The 22,043-nt window shown below is 34.6% G+C and overlaps 2 protein-coding genes across 3 annotated transcripts in view; one reads left to right on the top strand and one right to left on the bottom strand.

Annotated features, from left to right (window-relative positions):
* LOC115242113 (bifunctional heparan sulfate N-deacetylase/N-sulfotransferase) overlaps positions 1-18,312 on the top strand; it is a 122,946-nt gene extending 104,634 nt beyond the window's left edge. For both annotated transcript variants that reach the window (XM_029818184.1, XM_029818183.1), the window contains exons 4-13: positions 5,757-6,009; positions 7,401-7,592; positions 11,240-11,583; positions 12,121-12,409; positions 12,892-13,020; positions 13,304-13,486; positions 13,559-13,779; positions 13,860-14,138; positions 14,357-14,654; positions 14,736-18,312. In XM_029818184.1, the coding sequence (XP_029674044.1) occupies positions 5,757-6,009; positions 7,401-7,592; positions 11,240-11,583; positions 12,121-12,409; positions 12,892-13,020; positions 13,304-13,486; positions 13,559-13,779; positions 13,860-14,138; positions 14,357-14,654; positions 14,736-14,846 (2,299 nt within the window). In that variant the 3' untranslated portion in view covers positions 14,847-18,312. The remainder of the gene's footprint in view (positions 1-5,756; positions 6,010-7,400; positions 7,593-11,239; positions 11,584-12,120; positions 12,410-12,891; positions 13,021-13,303; positions 13,487-13,558; positions 13,780-13,859; positions 14,139-14,356; positions 14,655-14,735) is intronic.
* On the bottom strand, positions 16,574-21,695 carry LOC115242114 (putative ammonium transporter sll1017). Its single transcript, XM_029818185.1, is given in 6 exon segments — positions 16,574-18,788; positions 18,790-19,261; positions 19,555-20,350; positions 20,713-21,456; positions 21,459-21,533; positions 21,678-21,695. Coding segments are annotated over 6 exon segments (2,133 nt in total). The 3' UTR covers positions 16,574-18,760.
* Positions 21,696-22,043: the final 348 nt, after the last annotated feature.

Raw genomic sequence — 22,043 nt, 5'->3', positions numbered from 1 at the left:
GGATGCGACCGTCGCCAGCTAGGAAGATAAGTCCTTGCCGGGGGTAAATCGTGTTTGCCCACCTCGTCTACGACAACTCTCCGCGTCGAAGGGTGGCCGGTTTTCTTCTTCGTTTGAACCTCTTTCCTTCTCGTTTCGCTGCTTCCTGCTTTTAGTCCTTTCACAACGAGAAATGACAATAGCTGCAAAGTATCGCACCGACGAATGACGTAGCGGCGTTTGCCTTTTATTACCGTTTACCTTTCGTTGTTGCCGTGCTATCTGCAAATGTCATTGAGAAAATACGCGGGTTTATATGAGAGTCCAAGAGCGTTCTCGCGAGTATCGCCATCGAAAGTATCGAATATCGATATTTGAAAAATACGTGCCGGTATACGACTCGACGCACATTTTAAAAAGTATTGGTAATCGTTTACTTTGTAGCAAAAGAGTACTGGCTTTTACGATACGAAAAGTATCGAAAGAGAGGTACTATAAGATAGTACTAATAAAGTGCCGGCAAGGATGACTAAAAACATTCATAACCGATACTTTTGAGAATTCCTATCTGGGTCATGCTAGAGTATCGAATATCTTTACAAAAATCGGTCTTACTATGATATTAGGATTACCGGGCGATCGTTTTTCATGTTTTTTCATGTTTCATCTCTACGAAAGTGGAGTGGAATGGTAGTGGATGTGTGTAGTTGTTGTATGTTATAATGATTTCTGTCTAGTGACATTTAAGCAAGACGGATTATCTTGGCAAACAGCAATTCATAACGCGTAACGACTGAAACAATGGTCCTTCAGAAAGAGACTTTTTATTTCTTCTTACATCTTTTCGTTTACTTAATGGCTTACGCGTCCGCTCGTTTATTGTAATCGCGATTTCTTTTACTCTTTTCTAAAGAGCTGAGGGATGGGTAAAAGCCGACCATCGGTTAAATCCGGAGGTGCGAAAACACTGGTAGCGAAGAATGAAAGATTCAGGAAGTCCGCGAGCGCTGGATTAATTCAATATTTTGCAATGCTAACGTGTCGCTACCTTGTAAATCTTCAATGAAAACTACGACGACATGCCGGAGAGATGGAGGAACTTTAGACATTTATTTTTGCAAGAGATATCCTGCACTCGAGAGAGAAAACACCCGGCACCATGGTCGTAACATCCGGCGAAAAGCACATGTGCAGCGCTAGATTCTCCGACAATCCTGTTGCAGATCTACTGCAGATTGCGGCGCAACTCCAAAGATTAAGAAAGTTGAGGACATTAAGAAATAGTTTTACCCATATATATCACGATTCTACACACGACATTAATTTATTATTATTATTTTTTATTTTTTTTTTTTTACAAGAAAATGTCAATATTAAATTGCGTATTTATAGCGGAAATGATGAAGAAAATTAAAATGGTTTGAAGTAATATAATACAAGGTACAAATGATTTGTTATAAAACATCAAGGTGCTTTAATGCTAGAGTATTTTCGTATTTTTTGGAATTCTTGATATTTTTATAGTTTTAATAATGCCGACAGGCATTCGTTCGAAATTCTTCGAATCTATATGTTATTAGTCTATTCAAGATCTCCCTTTGTGAAACGTTACGGAACTGTCACGTCACCGTCGTAAACGTCGTCGTGCCTTTAGTCCAATTTGCGTCAACTATGCGGCGTAATTTAATTCAAGGAGCAATTTAAAAAGTTTCACCCGGTAGCATAAAGCGAAACGAGTCGGAGAAGAAGGCGATCCACCACCACCACCAACACTACCCGGTAGCGCGGCTTGAAAGTAACGAGTGGTCGTTAAAATTCTCTCCCTGGCGTCGCTGACCCTACGCGTATGCCAAATCGGAAAGATTTCCTCCGAAAATTATGAAGTTGTTTTCCCGGAAACTCCGCCGCGCTTTTGCGTGTTTTTTGCTCGCGGAAAAGCGACGGCTGGATGAGGGGAACGGAAACCGGGGCGAGGGTGGCACGCGTCGCGTCGGCTAAAAATTTACGAGCCAGCTACGACTTCTTTGGAACACGCCCCGGGGGTAAATTATTTCCCCCCTGTGAGCGCCACCATCGCTTCTAGATGTTGCATTGGTATATATATATGTACACAAATCGCGCGAAAAATCTCTTCCTACGTCGCGATCTGAAGGGGTAACTTACGATAACTGCCATGCAATCCGCGATTGCTTTTCCGAATCGGATTCGCCTAAACCATTACGTTTAATTCTGTCATTTAATTTGCTTAATTGAATTATTTTTCTTAATGTAAATGTATCTGGGCCCCTGTACACGATTATACAATTCAGATCGCTCGGTACTTCACGTTTGTAATATCCACTTCGTACGCGAGTTTCGGCGAATTACATCTGCATTTTAACGTGAAATTTGCTCGATAAATTTCCACGCTCACGGAATAATGAAAGTTGAAAATTAGATACTATCTTAATAACTCTTTATAAGAGATACCTGTTTTATATATTAAAAATTTATCAAGAGCATAGCTATAAATATCGAGATTAAAATCTGAGACTATTTTCTACTAGGTATATTAATCGCTGGAAAATTGAACGTTTTACTTGATTAAACGATTTACTAAAGAATCTGTTTATATGCTGATACACTTTGCTTTCAAGCTTAACTTATATTAACGATAAAATTACAGCAGATTAATTAAATTGGCCGTGCGGCAATTTTATTTTCAGAAGACTAATTTTCTTTCATAGTAATAATGCGATTTATCGCTCTTTGAGAGTTCAAAACATTGTAATCTTTAATTAAGATTATAAGTCATTAATTATTTAGCTTCAACATTACATATACTTTATTGTATACTATTGCGTTATAAATATAACGTATAAATTGAGAGAAAGAGAATATTATATTATTTAAATATCTATGTCAAATATTCTTATATATATAGTCAAACAAGGAAAAAGAAGCTGAATAAATTCGTACAATTTTGAGCTTACGGCAGTTTAAACTCAAAAGGCCAACAAATTTTAATCAAGTAATATTATCGATTAACGTTAATTCTAATCGATATAGAGCATTGGATATAATGTAATAACGAAGCCGGTAACGTGCGAAGAAAATGAAAGCGGCGATAACGATAGAGAGAAGCTCTCGCCAATCCCATCTCGCATCAATAATGCTATTCACTATACCCTAATACCTAATACGACGCAATTACGACAGACACGTCAATTTTATTATCGTTCCACTCCGTATTAATTAAACTTAATTCAATCTTCTTTTGCCCGTAGATGAGACAGGAAAGTTTTCTGTCGCGGAACTAGGGTGAACTTTTAAGGCACAAAGTTCGCGTGATATAATTAACGAAACTGCCGGGGCCGTGTACGAAATTTCGAAGTTTCGATATCATCCCTGTCACGTAGGCAACCTTTCATCGTTTCGCGATTGGGAACTGTGTGTGCTCATCGCGATCGATACTTCTGAATTTCGCTTTCGGATTCTTCGCGTGACGTGTGCCCGCGCGATACGCTCGATTGTTAGCCAAGAACAAAAGAGCCGCATCGGGGATGGTTCGTTATGACAGTTCGTTAGTCCCGTAAATTGGCTAACTCGCCGTTAATGGGCGGTTACCAATTATCGAATCGATTACGTCGGTAAATTATCCGGTATTCATTAGTTAACTCGAATTTTCTGCTGCGCGCGCGTATCCGGGAAAGGCCGTCGAGGCAAGTCGACACAATTCATTAATGCGAAAATAAAGTCAGTTATGGCGCGTACAATCCAATAACGTTCATCTAATTATAAAACTATTACATTGGGCGGATTATTCTTGGCTGGCCTTTATAACTCTCTTGGATCGCCGTGTCGTTGCACCACGCATCGAAGTCATTTATCTTCATTGCTACGCGAAACTAGTAAATTGTGCATTAACAGCATAAGTGCTAAACTAGTACTAACTACTGAGAATTATCTGGTAAAACACAATATAATATTTCGTATCTGAGAATTAAAATATTCATCAAACATCTCTTTTTTAGCATATCTCTATAACATTGAAATTTTTATCATTTATCGAAATGAATAAAAATTTATTTTATTATTTAATATAATCGACATTTGTAAGTAAAATGTCTAATAAACCGTAATATAATCTTTAATAAATACGAGAATTTCTTGTACAAAACATGTATATATTGACAGGTGTCTGTGTGTGTGTGTGTTCCAGCCTTACAGAAAAAGAGAAGTAAAAAATGTCTGACAGTTACTACGTTTAATAATGCATCAAATATTTACCATTTACCATCGAACTCTATTATTGATAGTTTGATCACTTCAATAACGCGGCTGTTAACAGTTAAAGTAAACGAACGAAAACGATTTATCTGGAAATAATAAATTTTTTGCGTAGTCTCGATATGCTATAAATAACAAATTATTTTGCGTTTGTTGAATATTTATTTCATCGCGACTTTATGGACGAAACATGTTTTCCATTCCCCAAAATCTGCTAAAAAAAATCGGACATGGACTTACCATTGGCAGGTGGCATATTTCTTTTTCCCTATTTTTTTTTTTTTAATTGGAGTGCGTCTGCAATAAATTTGATATTCGCGCTACCTCTTTATGATGTGACAGGATATGAGAGAAATCTATCGGTACGATCGACGAGAGAAGCCTCGGCGGTTTATTTCAGCAATAAAATCATTTTATCGCGTTTAGAACGGAAGTATGGCATGCCGATATCGTTTTTTTTTCTTTTTTTTTTTTTTGCAATTGGAAAGATATATATTGGATATAAAAATTTAGATAGAACTAAAACGCAGCGAGCGGGACAGCCTGATGTCGCCGGGCTATAATTTCTACAGAAATTCAATAAATCTTTTGAATATTTCCATGTAGAGAAAGTGTATATCATACATGTACTTATTTTATTATTCGTGGAATATTTTTGATGCTGCATAAATGGAATTTCGATATAAAATGTCTCAGTTTTATCGTTTAACAATACCAGCAGCCTTCTCATACCAGACTACTTCTATCGATATTCCATTTTGCTTTTATTTACTATGAATCCCACTTTAAACATTCGATACACTATTGGATTGAAATTGTCAAAATACACATCTTACGCGAGTGGCGTTTGCGTCTAAATATTTGCTCTGGCAGGAAAAGTGAGAGAAAGACCGCATAAAGTATCAGCTACCGACGAAGCGATAAAAGAAAGATAAAGTAAGAAGGAAAATATTTTATTCCATTTTAAAGAACACGTTAACTTCGAAAGATTATAGTGCTTATCTTATATATAAGCCTCCTAAGAATAATGCGTACCTAAGCGAAATTAGCAAAAATTTTCTTTATTTAATTCTTAAATAAAGAGATTTAAAAACGATTAGTAGAATATATATATTTATGTTATCGATACAATCGATAAATGTAAAGCATATTACATGTTCATAAAATGCTTGCAATATCACAAAAAAATTGTAATTATTTATATTACAATGCCTTTATCATTACTATAATTGCGAGAATCTGCTCTTTTTTTCTTTATTAAGAATTCTACTTATATGCAAATATTTAAAAATCTCTGAATAGATCGTAATAAATAATTTTTAATATATATTTACTATATAGTGCTATAAATTAATAAAATACGATATGTTATTGATTAAACTATTTTGATTTTTTATGAAGGAAACAAAACAGTCATTCTTTATATGAGTAATATAGATTTTTTAAATTTTTGTTAAATTTGAATTTCTTGGAATATTAAACACGAAAAATTATTGGTATGTTTTCAGGTACAAAGTGGAAGTGACTGGCAAATCTCTACCGGTATTGACGAATCTTGATAAAGGTCGATATGGGGTACTGATTTTCGAGAATCTAAACAAGTATCTGCAGATGGACAAATGGAATCGCGAACTACTGGACAAATACTGCAGGGAATATTCAGTTGGCATTGTGGGTTTTGCCCCTCCTGGAGAAGAGAGCCTAGTTGGTGCTCAGCTCAAGGGCTTTCCACTTTTTATACATACAAATCTTAGATTGAAGGTCAGTTTCCAGCATCACATATTCAAACTCTATAGTATAAATATTTTCAGACATATTACAATATCGAAAAATTGATTTTTATAAACGACATATATTTTTAAATTATTAGATTTTGTATAAATTATATTTTTATATATCATATTTTTTCTATATATGCATTCTTTTGATATAACATATAATAATATATATGTTTATTTATTTATTTGCTTACTTAATTGTGACAAGATTAGAATCAATATTGCTTATAGATAAGAATAAATGTAATTTATTCTAATTTCATCATTATTAAGAGCGAAATATAAGGATTGAAATATAAGGATGTCATTTACTCTTTTATTAAGTAATAAAAAATATCTTTCTTTTTCTTCCGCAATCAATATCAGAAATTACCTAAGAAAACCATGATGATAGGAAAAGTCTGGGTGGCAATCTTCATGTCTGCAATCAAGTTTATATCACGGAAACTGATCTCGAAACGAAAAGGAAACCTCGTAAAAGAGAGTAATAAAAAGCGCGGGTTTCATTATTAGGTCTGGTTGCAGTAATAAGGCAATCGATATTATACGTTGTTCCTGAAAAGCACTATTGCTTTGAATACTTACGGAGTTAATTTATATACGCGTTATAAACGTATTCTTGAATCATTTTAATAGTTAAGTATTATTAGATACTTAATTTTATGACATCAACCTTTTCCGTACTTCCTTGTTACTATAATGTTCGTAACATGAAGTAAGTTACAATCTTCTTAGAACTTTGAAATATCGTGCCTTGGACGCGTGGCATATCTTCTGTGTAACGATCATGCTACGCTTAAAGAGACTTTAAGAAAAAAAGAAGTCCATGCTCATCGCGAGCATATTTTTTTTACATGGTATCTCTTTTTAAATAACCGTAATGTGCAATTTCATCAATGTTCTCGACATGTTTTAGTGAATATTTATAAGGAAAGAAGGAAGCTGCTAATTTGATTTCTAACATAAACTATATTAAAACGAGACTCAGAGTACCTGGTGAATGAATGTAAAATCTAGAAGATGTAAAATAATTTTTTGATTTATGTTTCTCAGATTATAGTGTCATAAATATATGTATTTAATAAATTCAAATAATTTTCCAGATAGTTATCACATCGTACGGAATCTCGCATATTTTAAAGAAAACTTTATATTTGATATTCAAATATAAAAAAAAAAATTATATTTGAATATAAAATTTCGATCTATTATTGCATAGCATTAGTTTGAACGATTTTCTTTTAACAAAGCGCTGAAACGCGTGCGTGATGCATTGGAAAATTTGATTTCTTCTCTAAAAAAAAGCGAGAGAATCCGGTACGACGAGCGGAACTTTTGTGCGGGTTGCATAGAATCAGGTTTTTCCTTCTTCAGGATGCTCAGCTGAATGCAGCGTCTCCCATTCTTCGATTAACCAGAGCGGGGGAAACGGCCTGGGGACCACTTCCTGGCGGTGACTGGACTATTTTTCAGGCCAATCACAGTACCTACGAGCCGCTCGCTTGGGCGCATCGAGACAGTCTCGACTATCCGGCCAACAAAAGTCCCCTAGCCACCGTCATCCAGGTGAGTCGTGCACTTTGCTTTTCGGACATTCCGGTCACGTATCTCTTCTCGGACAAGTCGGACGACTACGGAATTAATGCACTGTCTCGCGCGTCCATGCGTATTATCCTTCGGCGATGGAGTCGGAACGTTTAAATTATTTTCTTCCTCGCGTATTGGACTTAACACGTTGCTACGTTAAAAAATTAATCAATAAAGAAATACAAAGCTGTGAATTCTTTAGTTAAATTTAAAGATAAGATATCTTTCGCGGCAAACATCGGGGAGGTTGTAGCACTCATATCATATTAACCAAAAGTTATATCATCTTTGAACAACAGCTATGAAAAGGTCCCCATTGGTTTCCATGTAGGAAATTATACATAAGCTACCAGGGTATCTTTTGGGAATCCCTTATTAACTTACGCAGCGCTTCGTGCACTTGGTTCTTATCTTCTCGGATACGTGAATTATTTCGAAAAATAAAACAGCACAAATTTCCGCGACACGAAATTCTTCATTCTAAAAGGGTGTAGAAATTCCCGTGGAAATGGTGGGAAATAATGGAAGAGAAGGAAAGAAGAACACAAACAACTCGCGAAGTATATAATTGCACTCGACGTTTATCGCACGAGCATATAGGATAAAAAAGTTGCTCCAGAAATCTGCGATTTTCACGAGAATTTGTTCCATTATTGCAAATATCTCAAATATTTAGTAATTTTAAAATATTGTATTTTTACTACGAAATATAACACGAGCGATATATGCAATTTGATCATTTTTAATTATTATATCCGTCTTTCATTATATCGCTAACAAACTCAGAATAATCAGCATAAGCGAAACCGTTATGACGCAAGCCTAAGACGCATCGTTTATGCACTTACGCGAGGGGAAAGATCCCTCGGTACCAGGCGTCTTCAAAGGGTGGTTTCTCACTCTTACCGGTTCCCGACAGCGACACTGGAAAAGAAAGCCAGTCAGAAACGAGGAATTTCTCGGGTACACCACTTTACTTTGCGGTTACATGTAACGAAGAGAAGAAAAGAAGAAAGGCATAGCCGCGGTAGGAAACAAGAAGCTGAATGGCTCTATAAGATTCGCCGACTCGCAAGGGGTTGAACAAAAGGAGGGTTTAGAACAATACGCAGAGTGATTTCATCCAGCGCTTGTATCGGGGCGAATAATCCTGTCGAAGAGAAAGAAATCTTCTACAGACTCTCTCGAATGTCGCGCGATAAGAAGCACGAGCGAGTTTCATCCTTCTCTTACATTAGCCCTTAGTTGATGTGATAAGATTTTATATATGTTTCGACAAGTAATAATAATAATTTGCCAAATTCTATCGCGTGTCATCATTGCCTAAAGTAGCTTTGCGCTTCTTTCTATTGTATTCAATATTGATAAAATTCAAATCTAAGATGTATTTACATTTTGATAAGAATATTTCCAGATATGTTTCATGCACTTTTTTTCATCTGTGACTCTCCAATCAATCTGATAGAATTCTTCTTTTTTTTTTTAATTAAAGTAAATTGAAATATTAAAGGAAGATAAAAGGATTACAAACTCTTATTATTTTTTTTTCTTGTAGATTATACTATATTTCTCTGTCTGATATTACATTTATTTCTTTTTCTTTAATTATAAAGATTTTCTCATAATCTCATAAAAACGCGATTTTTAGCTGTGCTTATTACTAATTAATTTTGTACTAATAAAAGCTGCGCAAATATGTACATATCTCTCTCATTTTCACCTTCCTGAATTTTTCCCTTCCGCCGTTTCCTTCATCCTGGCGATTCTTCCTGCTCTGCCAGTCGAGCCAACGGTGGCGCCGGAAAACGAAAACAAATGTGGAATTTCCGCGATACGGCTCGTGGCTACGTATACGGAGGTGAGGTGAAGAGAAAGAGAAAGAAAAAGAAAGGAATGAAGGTACGAGAAAGAGGAGAGAAAAAAAAAGCGTAGAAAGGATTCGCCGTTGGCGGAGGTAAACTGAAACAATTCGTAAAGCCGTCCTGGCCGGCGTTTACATTCGTGCAGGAATTCGCAACTGCAAGATTCCGGACGTAACGGACATGGAAGAGAAAGAGAGAGAAAGAAAGAAAGAAAGAAAGAAACAGAGATGGAACGAGGGCGATGCATGAAAAACGCGAGAACATGGACGCTCAAGGAGAGCACTGGATGACCAAATTGTAAATGATATAAAGAAAATGGCACTCATCCGACAGACATGCGCGAGATATCGTCCGATATAACGAAATATATAACGATATATGCCGTATCGATGTTTCGCTGCTTGGTGTAATGTTTCCCACCAAGCACTTCTCGCATTCGACCACTTTGTCCCTGTACCAGCGCGACTGTGAGATATGCTTGGAGTTTTTTTATCAGTTTTCCCGTTTCTGTGAAAGATCAATTGACAGCGCATCTATTTAATTTTATGCCAACTTGACTGTCTTTTAAGAATAAAAAAGCATTACCAATTTTTTTCTGTCATATTTAAAAATTCGGAAGAGATCTCGAATTTAGATTACAGCTCAGAAAATATTAATGCATCGACATTTCTGTTAATTAGAGACGGATTCATTAAGCAATTTATAAAAATTTTGAATCGCGCTGTAAATTAAAACAGTAAAATCCTATAATGAAAATGCCTCGCAGCATATAGTAAATTAAATTTTCACATTACGTAGCAGAGCTATTGTATATGACAGCACAAAAATGGAACGATCTTATTGTCGGTTGAATTCTTCAATTAATTGGGCGTTCAAAAAATTTCGCCCATCTTAAATACTAAAATAAATTTAAAAAGAAAGATTTCGACGTCTCCCATCGTGACGATACTCACAATTCGATATATTCGAGACGCATTTCACATTCGCGATTATCCGAGAATATTCCGATTGTGTCCTCTGCTCGTCATTCTCTGTCGCGTCGTCGATGCTCTTAACGTTCGATCTGTTCAATCCCCGAAAGGAAATAAATTGGTGGTTCCAATGGTAGCAAATGAAGCGCACCGCATAGTCGCTCATTAATCGAATGAACGTACGGCTAATTGGTTCCTGATTTAATCACCTGGCTACCTGGCGATCCATGTATCTATCTCGATATGCATCAATCTCGCACGATAGAATTATCCGTGAAATTATTATTGTTGCTTACTGTTAACAAGCTTGCGATTCGGCGAAGTTGCCGGAGAATTTCTGCCAAACAATATAATTAACACATTGGACGTTCGCGATTATTGCCGTACTCATTCATTGTGAGAAAAATAAAAATAACGATGTTCGTTATTGCGTGATGATTAAATCGACTATCGCGTTCGCGTATGCAGGATGCCATTATGAGAAAATCTCGCATATTTACGGTAGTTGAAACGTTAACTAAAAACAACGGCTGTTTCTTTGCGGCAATATGAATAGGAGAAATTGAATCATAATTAGATATCATTGCATTATCGGATATTCCTATTCATGTAGTCACAGGATACATTTACACACAGCGAGGCGGATATTTATGAATCATAAAAACTAGCATATATATTGCGCATATAATACGTATAATACGATAAAGATAGATTAATTTTATTAAAATTTTAATAAAATTTTTTATGTTTGAAAAAGAGAGATCTTAATTTATAAAATGTATTTATTTAACAGGATCATGGCAGGTACGATGGAATTCAAAGGGTTCTTTTCGGCGGTGGCTTGAGATTTTGGCTGCACAAGCTATTATTGCTGGACTCGTTGTCTTATTTGTCGCATGGGCAATTAAGTCTCAGTTTAAATCGCATGATCCTGGTGGACATTGACGATATATTCGTCGGCGAGAAAGGCACGAGATTAAAAAAAGACGATGTAATGGCATTGTTGGCCACTCAACAGAGAATTCAAGCTCTGGTGCCGGGGTTCAAATTTAATTTGGGGTTTTCCGGGAAGTATTTTCATCACGGGACAGCGGAGGAGAATTTGGGGGACGACATGCTTTTGGAGAACGTAGACAGGTACGCCAAATCCGAGTATTAGTCGTCTATAAGCGTAATAAACGCGATAAATATTACATTACAGAGATTTTAACTAATTAAGTATTATATTATATCATCAATTAAATTTGTATAGTTTTAAAAATAATTGATTAATACAGTATTACCAGATATATATATAAACCAGATTTACACAGTATTAATAATTACAATTATTGATTAAATTAATTGTTATAAAATATACATATATATAATCCATATAGTGTGTGCATGCATATATATATATATAAACTAGATTTATGATCTCATCGACATCATAGTATAGCTTTTATCGTATAATGTCACGCGACAGTTTATTATAATGCTGCAATGATCCCTATAAAACGTTACAAAGCCTCGATGTAAATTACCACAAGGTAATTAATTGCGGTCGTCGACATTGAATGAAAAATACAAAGGATTTTTCAAATGCTTTGAAAAGTCATTTTTTATACAACACCAATATACCCAATAAAAATAACTATTAAAAACTTGGAAAAAAATGCCACGGGCTTTTAGATTTACGTGGTTTTCCCACATGTGGAACCACCAACAACCGCATCTGTACGAGAATGTAACTCATCTACAATTGGACATGGCGTTGAACAAGCAATTCGCAAAGGACCACGGTATACCGACCGGAAGCGGATACAGCGTAAGTCCGCATCACTCCGGCGTTTACCCGGTCCATGAAGGTCTCTACGAAGCATGGAAACGAGTATGGAACATCAAGGTCACGAGCACCGAAGAGTATCCGCACCTGAGGCCGGCACGTTTGAGACGCGGCTTTATTCATCGTAACATAAAGGTAAAATTATATAATCGGTTCAATAGTCATTAAATCATCTCTAAATTAAACATTAATGATAAATATGATATGATACGAGATATAATTTGCACACATAAATATATTGAAAATGTTATTTGTATTAACTGCATGTTGCGATTAAATATTGTTTATCCCGTAATTTCCGAAATATGAAAATCTCCATTTTACTGCACATTATAATTTACATACGTAAATATTAAATACGGTCATAAATATTAAATCGATCATAAAATTCCACTAATAATTAATTAGATGTTTGTTTACGTATGGATATGAGAAACATGATTATATTATTTTATCAAAGGCAATATGTAAATCAAATCTATATGATTTTTGCCCAAATTTTATTTTTAGAATAAATAATTTATTTATTTTGTATTTTACTGGATTTTCTGGCGTATATAGATGATAAATCTGATACTTATTGTCAGATATAAAATTATTCATTTTATATACTCAAGGTTCTACCAAGGCAAACTTGCGGCCTTTTTACTCACACGATTTTTATCGAGAGGTATCCAGGCGGAAGGGAAAAGCTGGACGAGTCGATACAGGGCGGTGAACTTTTCCAAACGATTGTATATAATCCGGTGAGTAAATCAACCGTAATGGCATCAATTTTTGTAGGATTTGTTTGATCTTTCGTATTATAGGTGTTCATCTTTTTAATTACTATATATTGATATAGCATATCGATAAATTTTGTTATTAATTTTATCCGGCATAAAATATTTATTTTGTTAGTTTTTTTCTCTTTTTGATTTAGTCTTATTTTTTTTTTTATTTTATATATACCTTCTTTAATTTAATATTATTATATTTATAATGATATATATACAAAAACAGTTAAATTATTTTTTATTGCTTTTTTAGATAAATATTTTTATGACGCATATGTCGAATTATGGAAACGATCGATTGGCATCGTACACTTTCGAGTCGGTTATAAAATTCATTCAGTGTTGGACGAATTTAAGACTATCCAGTGCACCGCCGCTCCAACTTGGAGAACGTTACTTTCAATTATATCCCGAAGAGGCCGATCCAGTGTGGGGAGTGAGTAGATTAGATATTCAAAAACTTTAGTTGTACTCTTCTACAACATCAAGTTTTTGTTCTTTGTTACAGAATCCATGTGACGATCAAAGACACCAAAAGATCTGGTCTCGTAATAAAACTTGCGATCAATTGCCGCGATTTCTAGTAATCGGACCTCAAAAAACTGGCACCACAGCATTGTATACGTTTCTATCTATTCATCCAGCAATAAGCAGCAATCTACCGAGTCCCGACACTTTTGAAGAGATACAGTTTTTCAATGGAAAAAATTATTACAAAGGCCTCGATTGGTAAATGATCGATCGAAAATATTGATCCTGTATTCTTAGATATAAAGAACAAGAATATATGATTTGCATAACTTTTCCAGGTACATGAGCTTTTTTCCGGCGTCGAAAAATGAGAGCTCTCGATATCTGTTTGAGAAATCTGCTACTTATTTCGACGGAGAATTAGTGCCGCGAAGGACCCATGCGCTTCTTCCGAGGGCTAAACTAATCACTATATTATTGTCTCCAGCCAGACGTGCTTATTCATGGTACCAGCATACCAGAGTGCACGGAGATCCGGTAGCGAACAATTATTCCTTCCATGAGGTCATTACGGCAAGTGATTCCGCGCCGAAACCCTTACGGGACCTTAGAAATAGGTAATAATTGAACATGAACGCAATAATCTAAGAGGTATTCGCCTAATAATATATGAATATACTAGATGCTAATAATGGACGCTATTTATTAAAGCAGTCGAAAATTAACGAATAGATAAGCATTAAGATTATAGAATTTTCGTACTGTCAATATATGAAATAAAATATTTTCATTAATTTTTAGTTAAATTTCAACATAATATTATACTCAATTGCAGGTGTCTAAATCCCGGAAAATACGCCCAACATTTGGAGAGATGGTTATCGTTTTATTTACCGCAACAATTACACATTATCGACGGTGAACAGTTGCGACAAAATCCCGTAGAAACGCTGCATGAATTGCAACGATTTTTAAAGATAACACCTGCGTTTAATTATTCCTCGCATCTGAGGTACGATCCGAAAAAGGGTTTCTTTTGCCAAGTAACCAATGAAGACCGCACTAAGTGTCTGGGAAAAAGTAAAGGTCGCCAGTATCCACCAATGGAAGATAGATCGTACAAATTATTACAGGTAAAGCTCTTGTAAATATATTCTTTTTTATTTGGTGTGCATATAAAATAATGTGTTTTATACGCTATATCTCATTTGCAGAGATATTATTTATCTCATAACACGGCTCTAGTGAAATTATTAAAGCGACTTGGGTCCAGAACGATCCCGCAGTGGCTCAAGGAAGATCTCACCGACACTGTGATGACCTAGCAAACGTCAATTACGTGAAACTCTAGTGTTTCTCGGCTGCTTGCTTCCGCTGTCAGCGAAATACATCGTTTGCTAATGGAAGACCTGTAAATTAATTGTACATTCGAAACTCCACTGGATTCTGCGTTTTCAAAAGAAGGACCATGACTGGCCTATCTCAGTGGACTGGCCTAATTTAATGGGATGGAATTTGCAAAAGCTAGTCACTAAGCGGTTTTACGAAGCCACAGTTGTAATTGTCGATCATTGTTAAGCTAAAATAATATTATTAATAGATTTTTTTTAATTTTATTACTATTATATTATTATTATCATCATTATCATCGTTACCGCATAGATAAGAGATTTTAAGAATACATAGTTTACTGGTGCCATTGCTCAGCAACCGTGATTAGGCACCTTTCGTCCTATTTATCGATATATAAGTTGGGCCAAGAAAAAACAGATCAATGCAATCGTTTTGCATTCGACTTGAAATTCATTTAAAAAAAGAAAAGTATGCATATCTGATAAAAAATATTACGGACCTGTTTTTAGTAATTTTATGATATATAGACCAAAAAAAATTATAAAACAAAAGACAAAATATATCCATGATTCTAGAAATTTATAAAAAAATATCAAATTTGAGTAAAGGAATTTTTAATACAGGAATTTTTACTACAATAACGTGATATGCTTGTTTTGTACAAATGATATCAAATTGATAAGAGTACTCTTCAACTAAACGCAATATTTTAGAAAATTAAAATTCGATTTCCTCAATATAAACTTATCCATATCATGTTTTGAGAAATATATACTTTTCATATGTAAAGATTATTGTGGTGAATTGTACTGATTGGTTTTTTTATCAGGCGGTTCATCTTTTTTTTTTTTTTTTTTTGCATTAATCACCGGATCCATGCGAGCGTAAGATTTCGGGGCTTTTTTTCTTGAGCCCATCAATTTCCGGAGATACCAGTATATGTGTTAATTCTCGTTACATATTTAAAATCGATGATGATGACGATAATGACGAGAAGTGTGTATATTTTGACAATACTATTCTTGGTATTGGCGATATGGAAGAGCCAACAAAAGATGTATGATCGCGTCCGTTTGTATATTGATGTAACACATTATTTTGACGTTAACATAAATGTATTATACGAACAAAAAGAATTCGAAATAGACAGATCAGATATATCCGAGATGAATTTCAAAGTTTTTCGATCCCGGATGCGATGGCGAACGAATGTCCGCTTGCAATAATCAACGCTATCAAAGTCAAACTCGTGCGAATATTAGATTGATAAACGATTACTTGGCAAACTACGCAGATTATCTGCTGATAAGTTATATATGGAATTATGCATGTGTGAAGATTTTAAAATTTGTCGCGTATTGTACATTAATAAATCATGGATTTGAAAAGTGTTGTAAAGTAAGATATAGTATTAGATCTGATCTTTCAGCTTAAGCCCAAATGAAACATAACGACTTTGCAAGATTATTTATCGGCATTTTTTTTTTACTTTTGATATATGAATAACAGAATACATACTTACGCGTTCGCGTGTGTGCATTCTTGTGTGCATGTGTGTATGTATCCAATTGCTCGTTTTGGAGTGATGTTCATGCAAAATATCTATTTTATTGTACCTCAAAAAAACATAAATTGAAAATCAGTCCAACGAGATTTTGCTGATTGAGAAGAATGCTAATGAGATCTGATTTATATTGCATTTTTTTTTTTTTTTGTTATTTATTAGTCACTTATACGTATATATTATCTCCAATGCGAACTATATGTACAAATATTTTTAATAATCCTGTCTGTGTATCTGTGACTATCTATAATTGTACATTGTAAGGAGTTTATGGGAAGAAGGAAATTTAAAAATCTGATGGGATAGTTACCTGTGTATTATAATACCTGCTTGCCGCACTTTTTATATTGAAAAGTGTATTAATATTGTATGGTCCATTAAGAAAAAGTCTTAATCCAAGACTAGCAATCCAATAGCGAATTTGATTGGATGCACTAGTGCGCACTGGTGCACATAAAGATTATCATACAGAAATTTACAATGATATAAGTAATTAAAAAAATAAAATAAATATTAAACTATTATTATTAATGTTCAATACGAATAATGATAATAATAACATATATTATTATAGTTATCTTAATGTTTTAATTACTTTCGGTTATATTGTAAATTTGTGTACGATAATCAGTAATGTGCACCAGTGCATCCAACTGAATTCATTATAAGATGAAATAAAAAAAACATCTTTCATTACAGTTTTAGTATCACATCAGTTGTTTCTTATTATGAATATTTCTGATGATTTTGTTCAATGATCTCTGCATCAGAGTTATGCATGGATCATGTTATATTCAGATAATCTTCTATATATAAATCTTTTGTTACGTTTGTATGACTTGTTTTCATTTTTATACTGCCGTTAAAATTATGCCATAATATTTAACAAATCATGTACAAAGTTATTATTAGTGTTATAACAGTAGTTGTTAGTGATAATAAGATAATATCAACTTATTGACCTGTTTTATGGAATCGTGCCATTTTACCAATGTTGTATATATTATGATTATGATTATAACGTATCAATCATGTTGGATTTTTAGAGTCAATCCTTAATTTTGTTCGGTATGGCGGTAGCAACGAGTGTCCGGCTTGCTACTACCTGACAATAACCTGACGGCAAACAGAGGTAGATGATAACCCCGCGAAATTTATCATAATCGCACAAAAGTGTAAGCAGGGCCAACATCTAGCATTATCTCATCATTGATTTCACATTTTCTATAATTATCTTTCCTATTTTTCTATTTCACATATAAACTTTATATATGGTCTTTTTCTATATTTCTATTTTGTATTCTCTAGTTATATGCTTTTTTATTTTTCTATTTTTTGAAAATTTTGTGTTGGTATATAATATGATTGAACATAATATAGTAAAATATATAACATTGTAAAATTATGTACAGCATTAATATCCGAGTGCTATCAAATTATATATACATGTTAAAAACATATGATAATATAAGTACTGGGATATATATTTGTTGTTTTTGTGTTATTATGCATTGTTCAAATAAATTAAGAACATTTGGATTTTTACAATTATATATAAAATACTGATGATTATATATATAATCAATGATGGCGTATTGCTAACTGCTTTCAAATTTCGTGGGTGCAATCGTTTGCGTATAAATACGCACAGAAATAACGAGCATTCTGTAAATATTCTGTTCCAATAGAAACTGTCACACAGAAAGAGAAATGCCATTGTTATATGAATAAACAAAACTGCGCGTAGGATATATGTATGACACTCTAAAAAACAAAACTTTAATTATTTAACTTATAATTATTCTATTGTAAAATATTGTAATAATTGTACGAATAGCTTATAAGTTCTAATAAAAGAAGCACTGAAAATCCTAGACTAGACAGTTTTGTAACAATGATACATATTGAAAAATGCTATACAATACATAACTTATTTTTTCTAGTACACACACACACACACATTTTGAATCATATCTTTCTTAATTTTAATATAATTTTATTTATAATTATTTTATATGACACACTCGATTCTCTTTATTCTCTTTTAAGATACATCTTTGATATATATATCTTGCTTGTGTATATTAACGCCGTCCTAAAACTAGAACTAGAACAATTTAGGTACAGCAAGCGGTCTGTTCCTTATGTGCGGAACTATTTTCTCATCAAAGTTATGTATAATATCCTCAGAATGACAGCTCTAAGGAATATGGCTTGTCCTTTGATAACTTTGCCACTTTGACATTGTATGCAGATATCTACCGCGCGTTTTAAACAAATCTTATTGCGGTAGTAAGGAACATAACTACTTTACGCTATAAATTAATGAATCATTGTTGCAATATCCTTCGTTCAAATCTGATGTCTTTTCAAAGATAGTATCCTCATCGCACGAATCACTGGATGAAGAATCCATGCGTTTCGGTCCCAATACGACTTTCATATCTTCTTTGACAAATTCGTGATATAAATTCATCAGTTTTATAGTTCTCCGAAGCTGATAATTCGATTCATTCAAATCTTCCGGCTCTGCAGGTTTCGTATTAAAATTTTCCATCAAGGTTGAACTTTTATCACCAACATTGTGATCCTCAATTTTATGTTGAGCCTTACTTTCCTTGACTTCAAATTCTTTCGCAATCTCCTCATCTATTTCTTCGATAGGATCTAAAATACATTTTATTTCTTTTCCAAGAAATTGTCTTCTTCCAATTTCCGAAAGATCATTGTTAATCGATTCACCAGTACCACCTTGATCCTCTATCAACACAGGTATACACCCAGGCAAAGTATGCACTTGTCTTGCTTTCTTTACTCTTGCTTCTGTAAATATTTCATTTTTCTTATCAAGGACATTGCAAATTAATTATTGTTTACATATCTTAAAGCTACAATTCCGAAATGTAAATTCTATTTTTAATTGTTTCTGCATCGGTTTTGGAATAATTATTAAAAAATATTGTTTAAAAATACACAGTAGAGGGGAAGAGAGAATCGAGTAAATCATGAAGTGAAAGCAAAGAATTGTAATTGTAAAAAGATAAAATTGATGTTAAATAATCAAAGATAATGAAGAGAAACCCGAGTAACTTTACATTTTGGTAAACTTTACCAACCTGGCACTTGAACTTTCATAATATTATCGTCAATTTTGGTATTCACATTCCGTTTACTCCCGGTAGGTCTCCCTTCTTCAAGTTTGTCTATCTCCGTTTGATACTTCCAAGATCTGGAACCAACACTTGGACGATGTTTCGTACCGAATATCAAACTCGGTTGCAGATAGAGGCATCCGCTATCAGGAAAGAAGAGTCTCTGCAAAAACGATCTCGGCGGACCTCTATCGATGGCAGCATTAGCCCTTGTGTGGTTCAGACATTCCGATCTATTGCGAAGTATACTGCAGCATTCCAGCATGCCGAAGACTAACAACATCGCCGTACCAACCAGAGCTAACAATGCGGCCAGACAAATTAATTGCCAGGAGAAACTCCACAATATCGTTACGGTATCCTCGTCAGTGCGCGCAGCACAAAGAGGAGCCAATGTACTACCGAGAATTGCGCAAACTAGGTGTATAGCTATGATATTGCAGTAATCCTCCAAAGCGCTGCCAAAAACCTGTCTGGAGATCAAATAGAACGTGATACCTCCCAGACAACCCAAGGCAATAGCTATTTGTGGCGAATAATCGTTCGTGGCAGCTGATACTGTCACCACACCGACGATTGTGCCTTGAACGCATCTCATCACGGTCCAATGATTGAAGGTTTCTCGGCAAAATATGAAATGCAGGGCCACGACTAGCAGCGTGCACGAGGATGCGGCTAGTAAATTGTTGATGTATGCGTGCGATGGATCCCGTGTATATATTCGGAATTTGTCACCGTCGTACGTACTCGTGCGTAAGCCCTGAAAATACGTACATCACTGATTAGTACAGTTAGTTTTTATGTGATTAACGGTTTCTATCTACAGAATTCAAAGAAGGACGCTTAATCATACGAAGGACTCTTAAGTTTAAGAGTCGTGACAATACCTTGAAATCGTAAAGCCTTCTTAGAATTTCAACAATATCTTCTCATATGATATATTTTTTCTTATCTACATTAATTAATTTTTGTAATAATCAGAGTATATAAAAAAATGCAATTTTTTTTACAATTTTCTGAGCTTCATAATAATATAATAGACTTTATATTAATTGTCAAAAACAATTTTTTTTTAAATTATAATAACTAAGAAATTGTTATCTAATTCAGAAAGACATTTACTTGAAGTCCGGCGAATATTAATAGAAGGCCCCCGAAAACGGTCCCAGCGGAACCGGCGGTAATACTCGCATCATCCAGATCTCTCAATATAAGCATTCTCCTGCCGAGGACGAGACATCCAATCAGGCCGGAAAATCCCCCGACGATATGAACCACCCCCGCGCCAGCGTAGTCCTTGAAAGCGACTACTCTTCCACCCAATTTGTTCTTCGCCATCCATCCTTCAGCCGTCCAGGCCCAGTGGATCAGCAACGGTTGTATCAGACCAGATAAGAGGATATTTATCAGCAGATATCCCGCTGTGTGCATTCTACCCACGATAGCACTGGTGCAAATCGCCGACGCGATCACCACCGCTTGCCAGCCGACAATCGCTTCATTTCTGTCGATCGTTGGATCACCGATCCAGGAACCTTCGCCGATCAAACCACCCACGTCGCCATTGTAGGCGATGAGGAAGCCCGTGAGGAAGTACATGACGGTAACGCAACATAAGTCGACCACATTTTGAAGGAGTATTAGATTGACGTTGTTGATCGGTACGCTGCCAACTTGTACGAGGACGAAGCCAACGCGTAACAGAATCGTGAGGACGAGGCGAGTCAGCGAATTCCAATGGAAGTGTGCCGTTAAAATAGTGGTATTATTGTTAAAGGAACGAGCATAATCGTTAAAGTCATAATCGTCATCTATAAAAAAGGATGACATTCTTTCCTCTGGAAATCGAATCTCTTGTCTAGTTGTGTCACGTTATCACATCGTTCACCGCAGAGATAAGTCTCAAAGTTGTATACATATTTTGTATACAAAAAGAATATTTCCTACTAAAAGGTTAATATAATTGATAAGAAACTTGAATGGAGTGTATATATATTTCGATTATCCGATGTTTTATTGAATCGATTAATACTGGTAGATTAATTGATACGACAAAGACACATGAGATTCGATTTAAATTGATGCACCAGTTTCAAAAAATACATTTTAATGGAAGTCGGATAAATATTTTTCCCACAGAAAAAAATCGCATAATTTTATACTTCTTAAAATATGCAGTTAGAATATGCAAAATATTAAGATAAAGAAGAAAAAGAAATATCCATCTAATTAACATTTAATTATCCTTTTTAAAACAGCATTATATGAGAGTCTATAATTTTTTCACATTTTCCATTATTATACATATAATATTATATTATATTAAACTAAATGTCAATTCGTTATACATATGTAGTATACATATGAAAGTATTAATCTCAAAATATATCAATGATAAAACATCCGCGAATGTTCCCCTGGGATAAAATACTCTCTAGTCGCGCTTCAAATAT

Source organism: Formica exsecta, unplaced genomic scaffold (genome assembly GCF_003651465.1).
Source record: "Formica exsecta isolate Colony F162 unplaced genomic scaffold, ASM365146v1 scaffold568, whole genome shotgun sequence".
In the NCBI taxonomy this organism is placed as follows: Eukaryota; Metazoa; Arthropoda; class Insecta; order Hymenoptera; family Formicidae; genus Formica; species Formica exsecta.
This window is presented reverse-complemented; position numbering and strand designations above follow the sequence as displayed.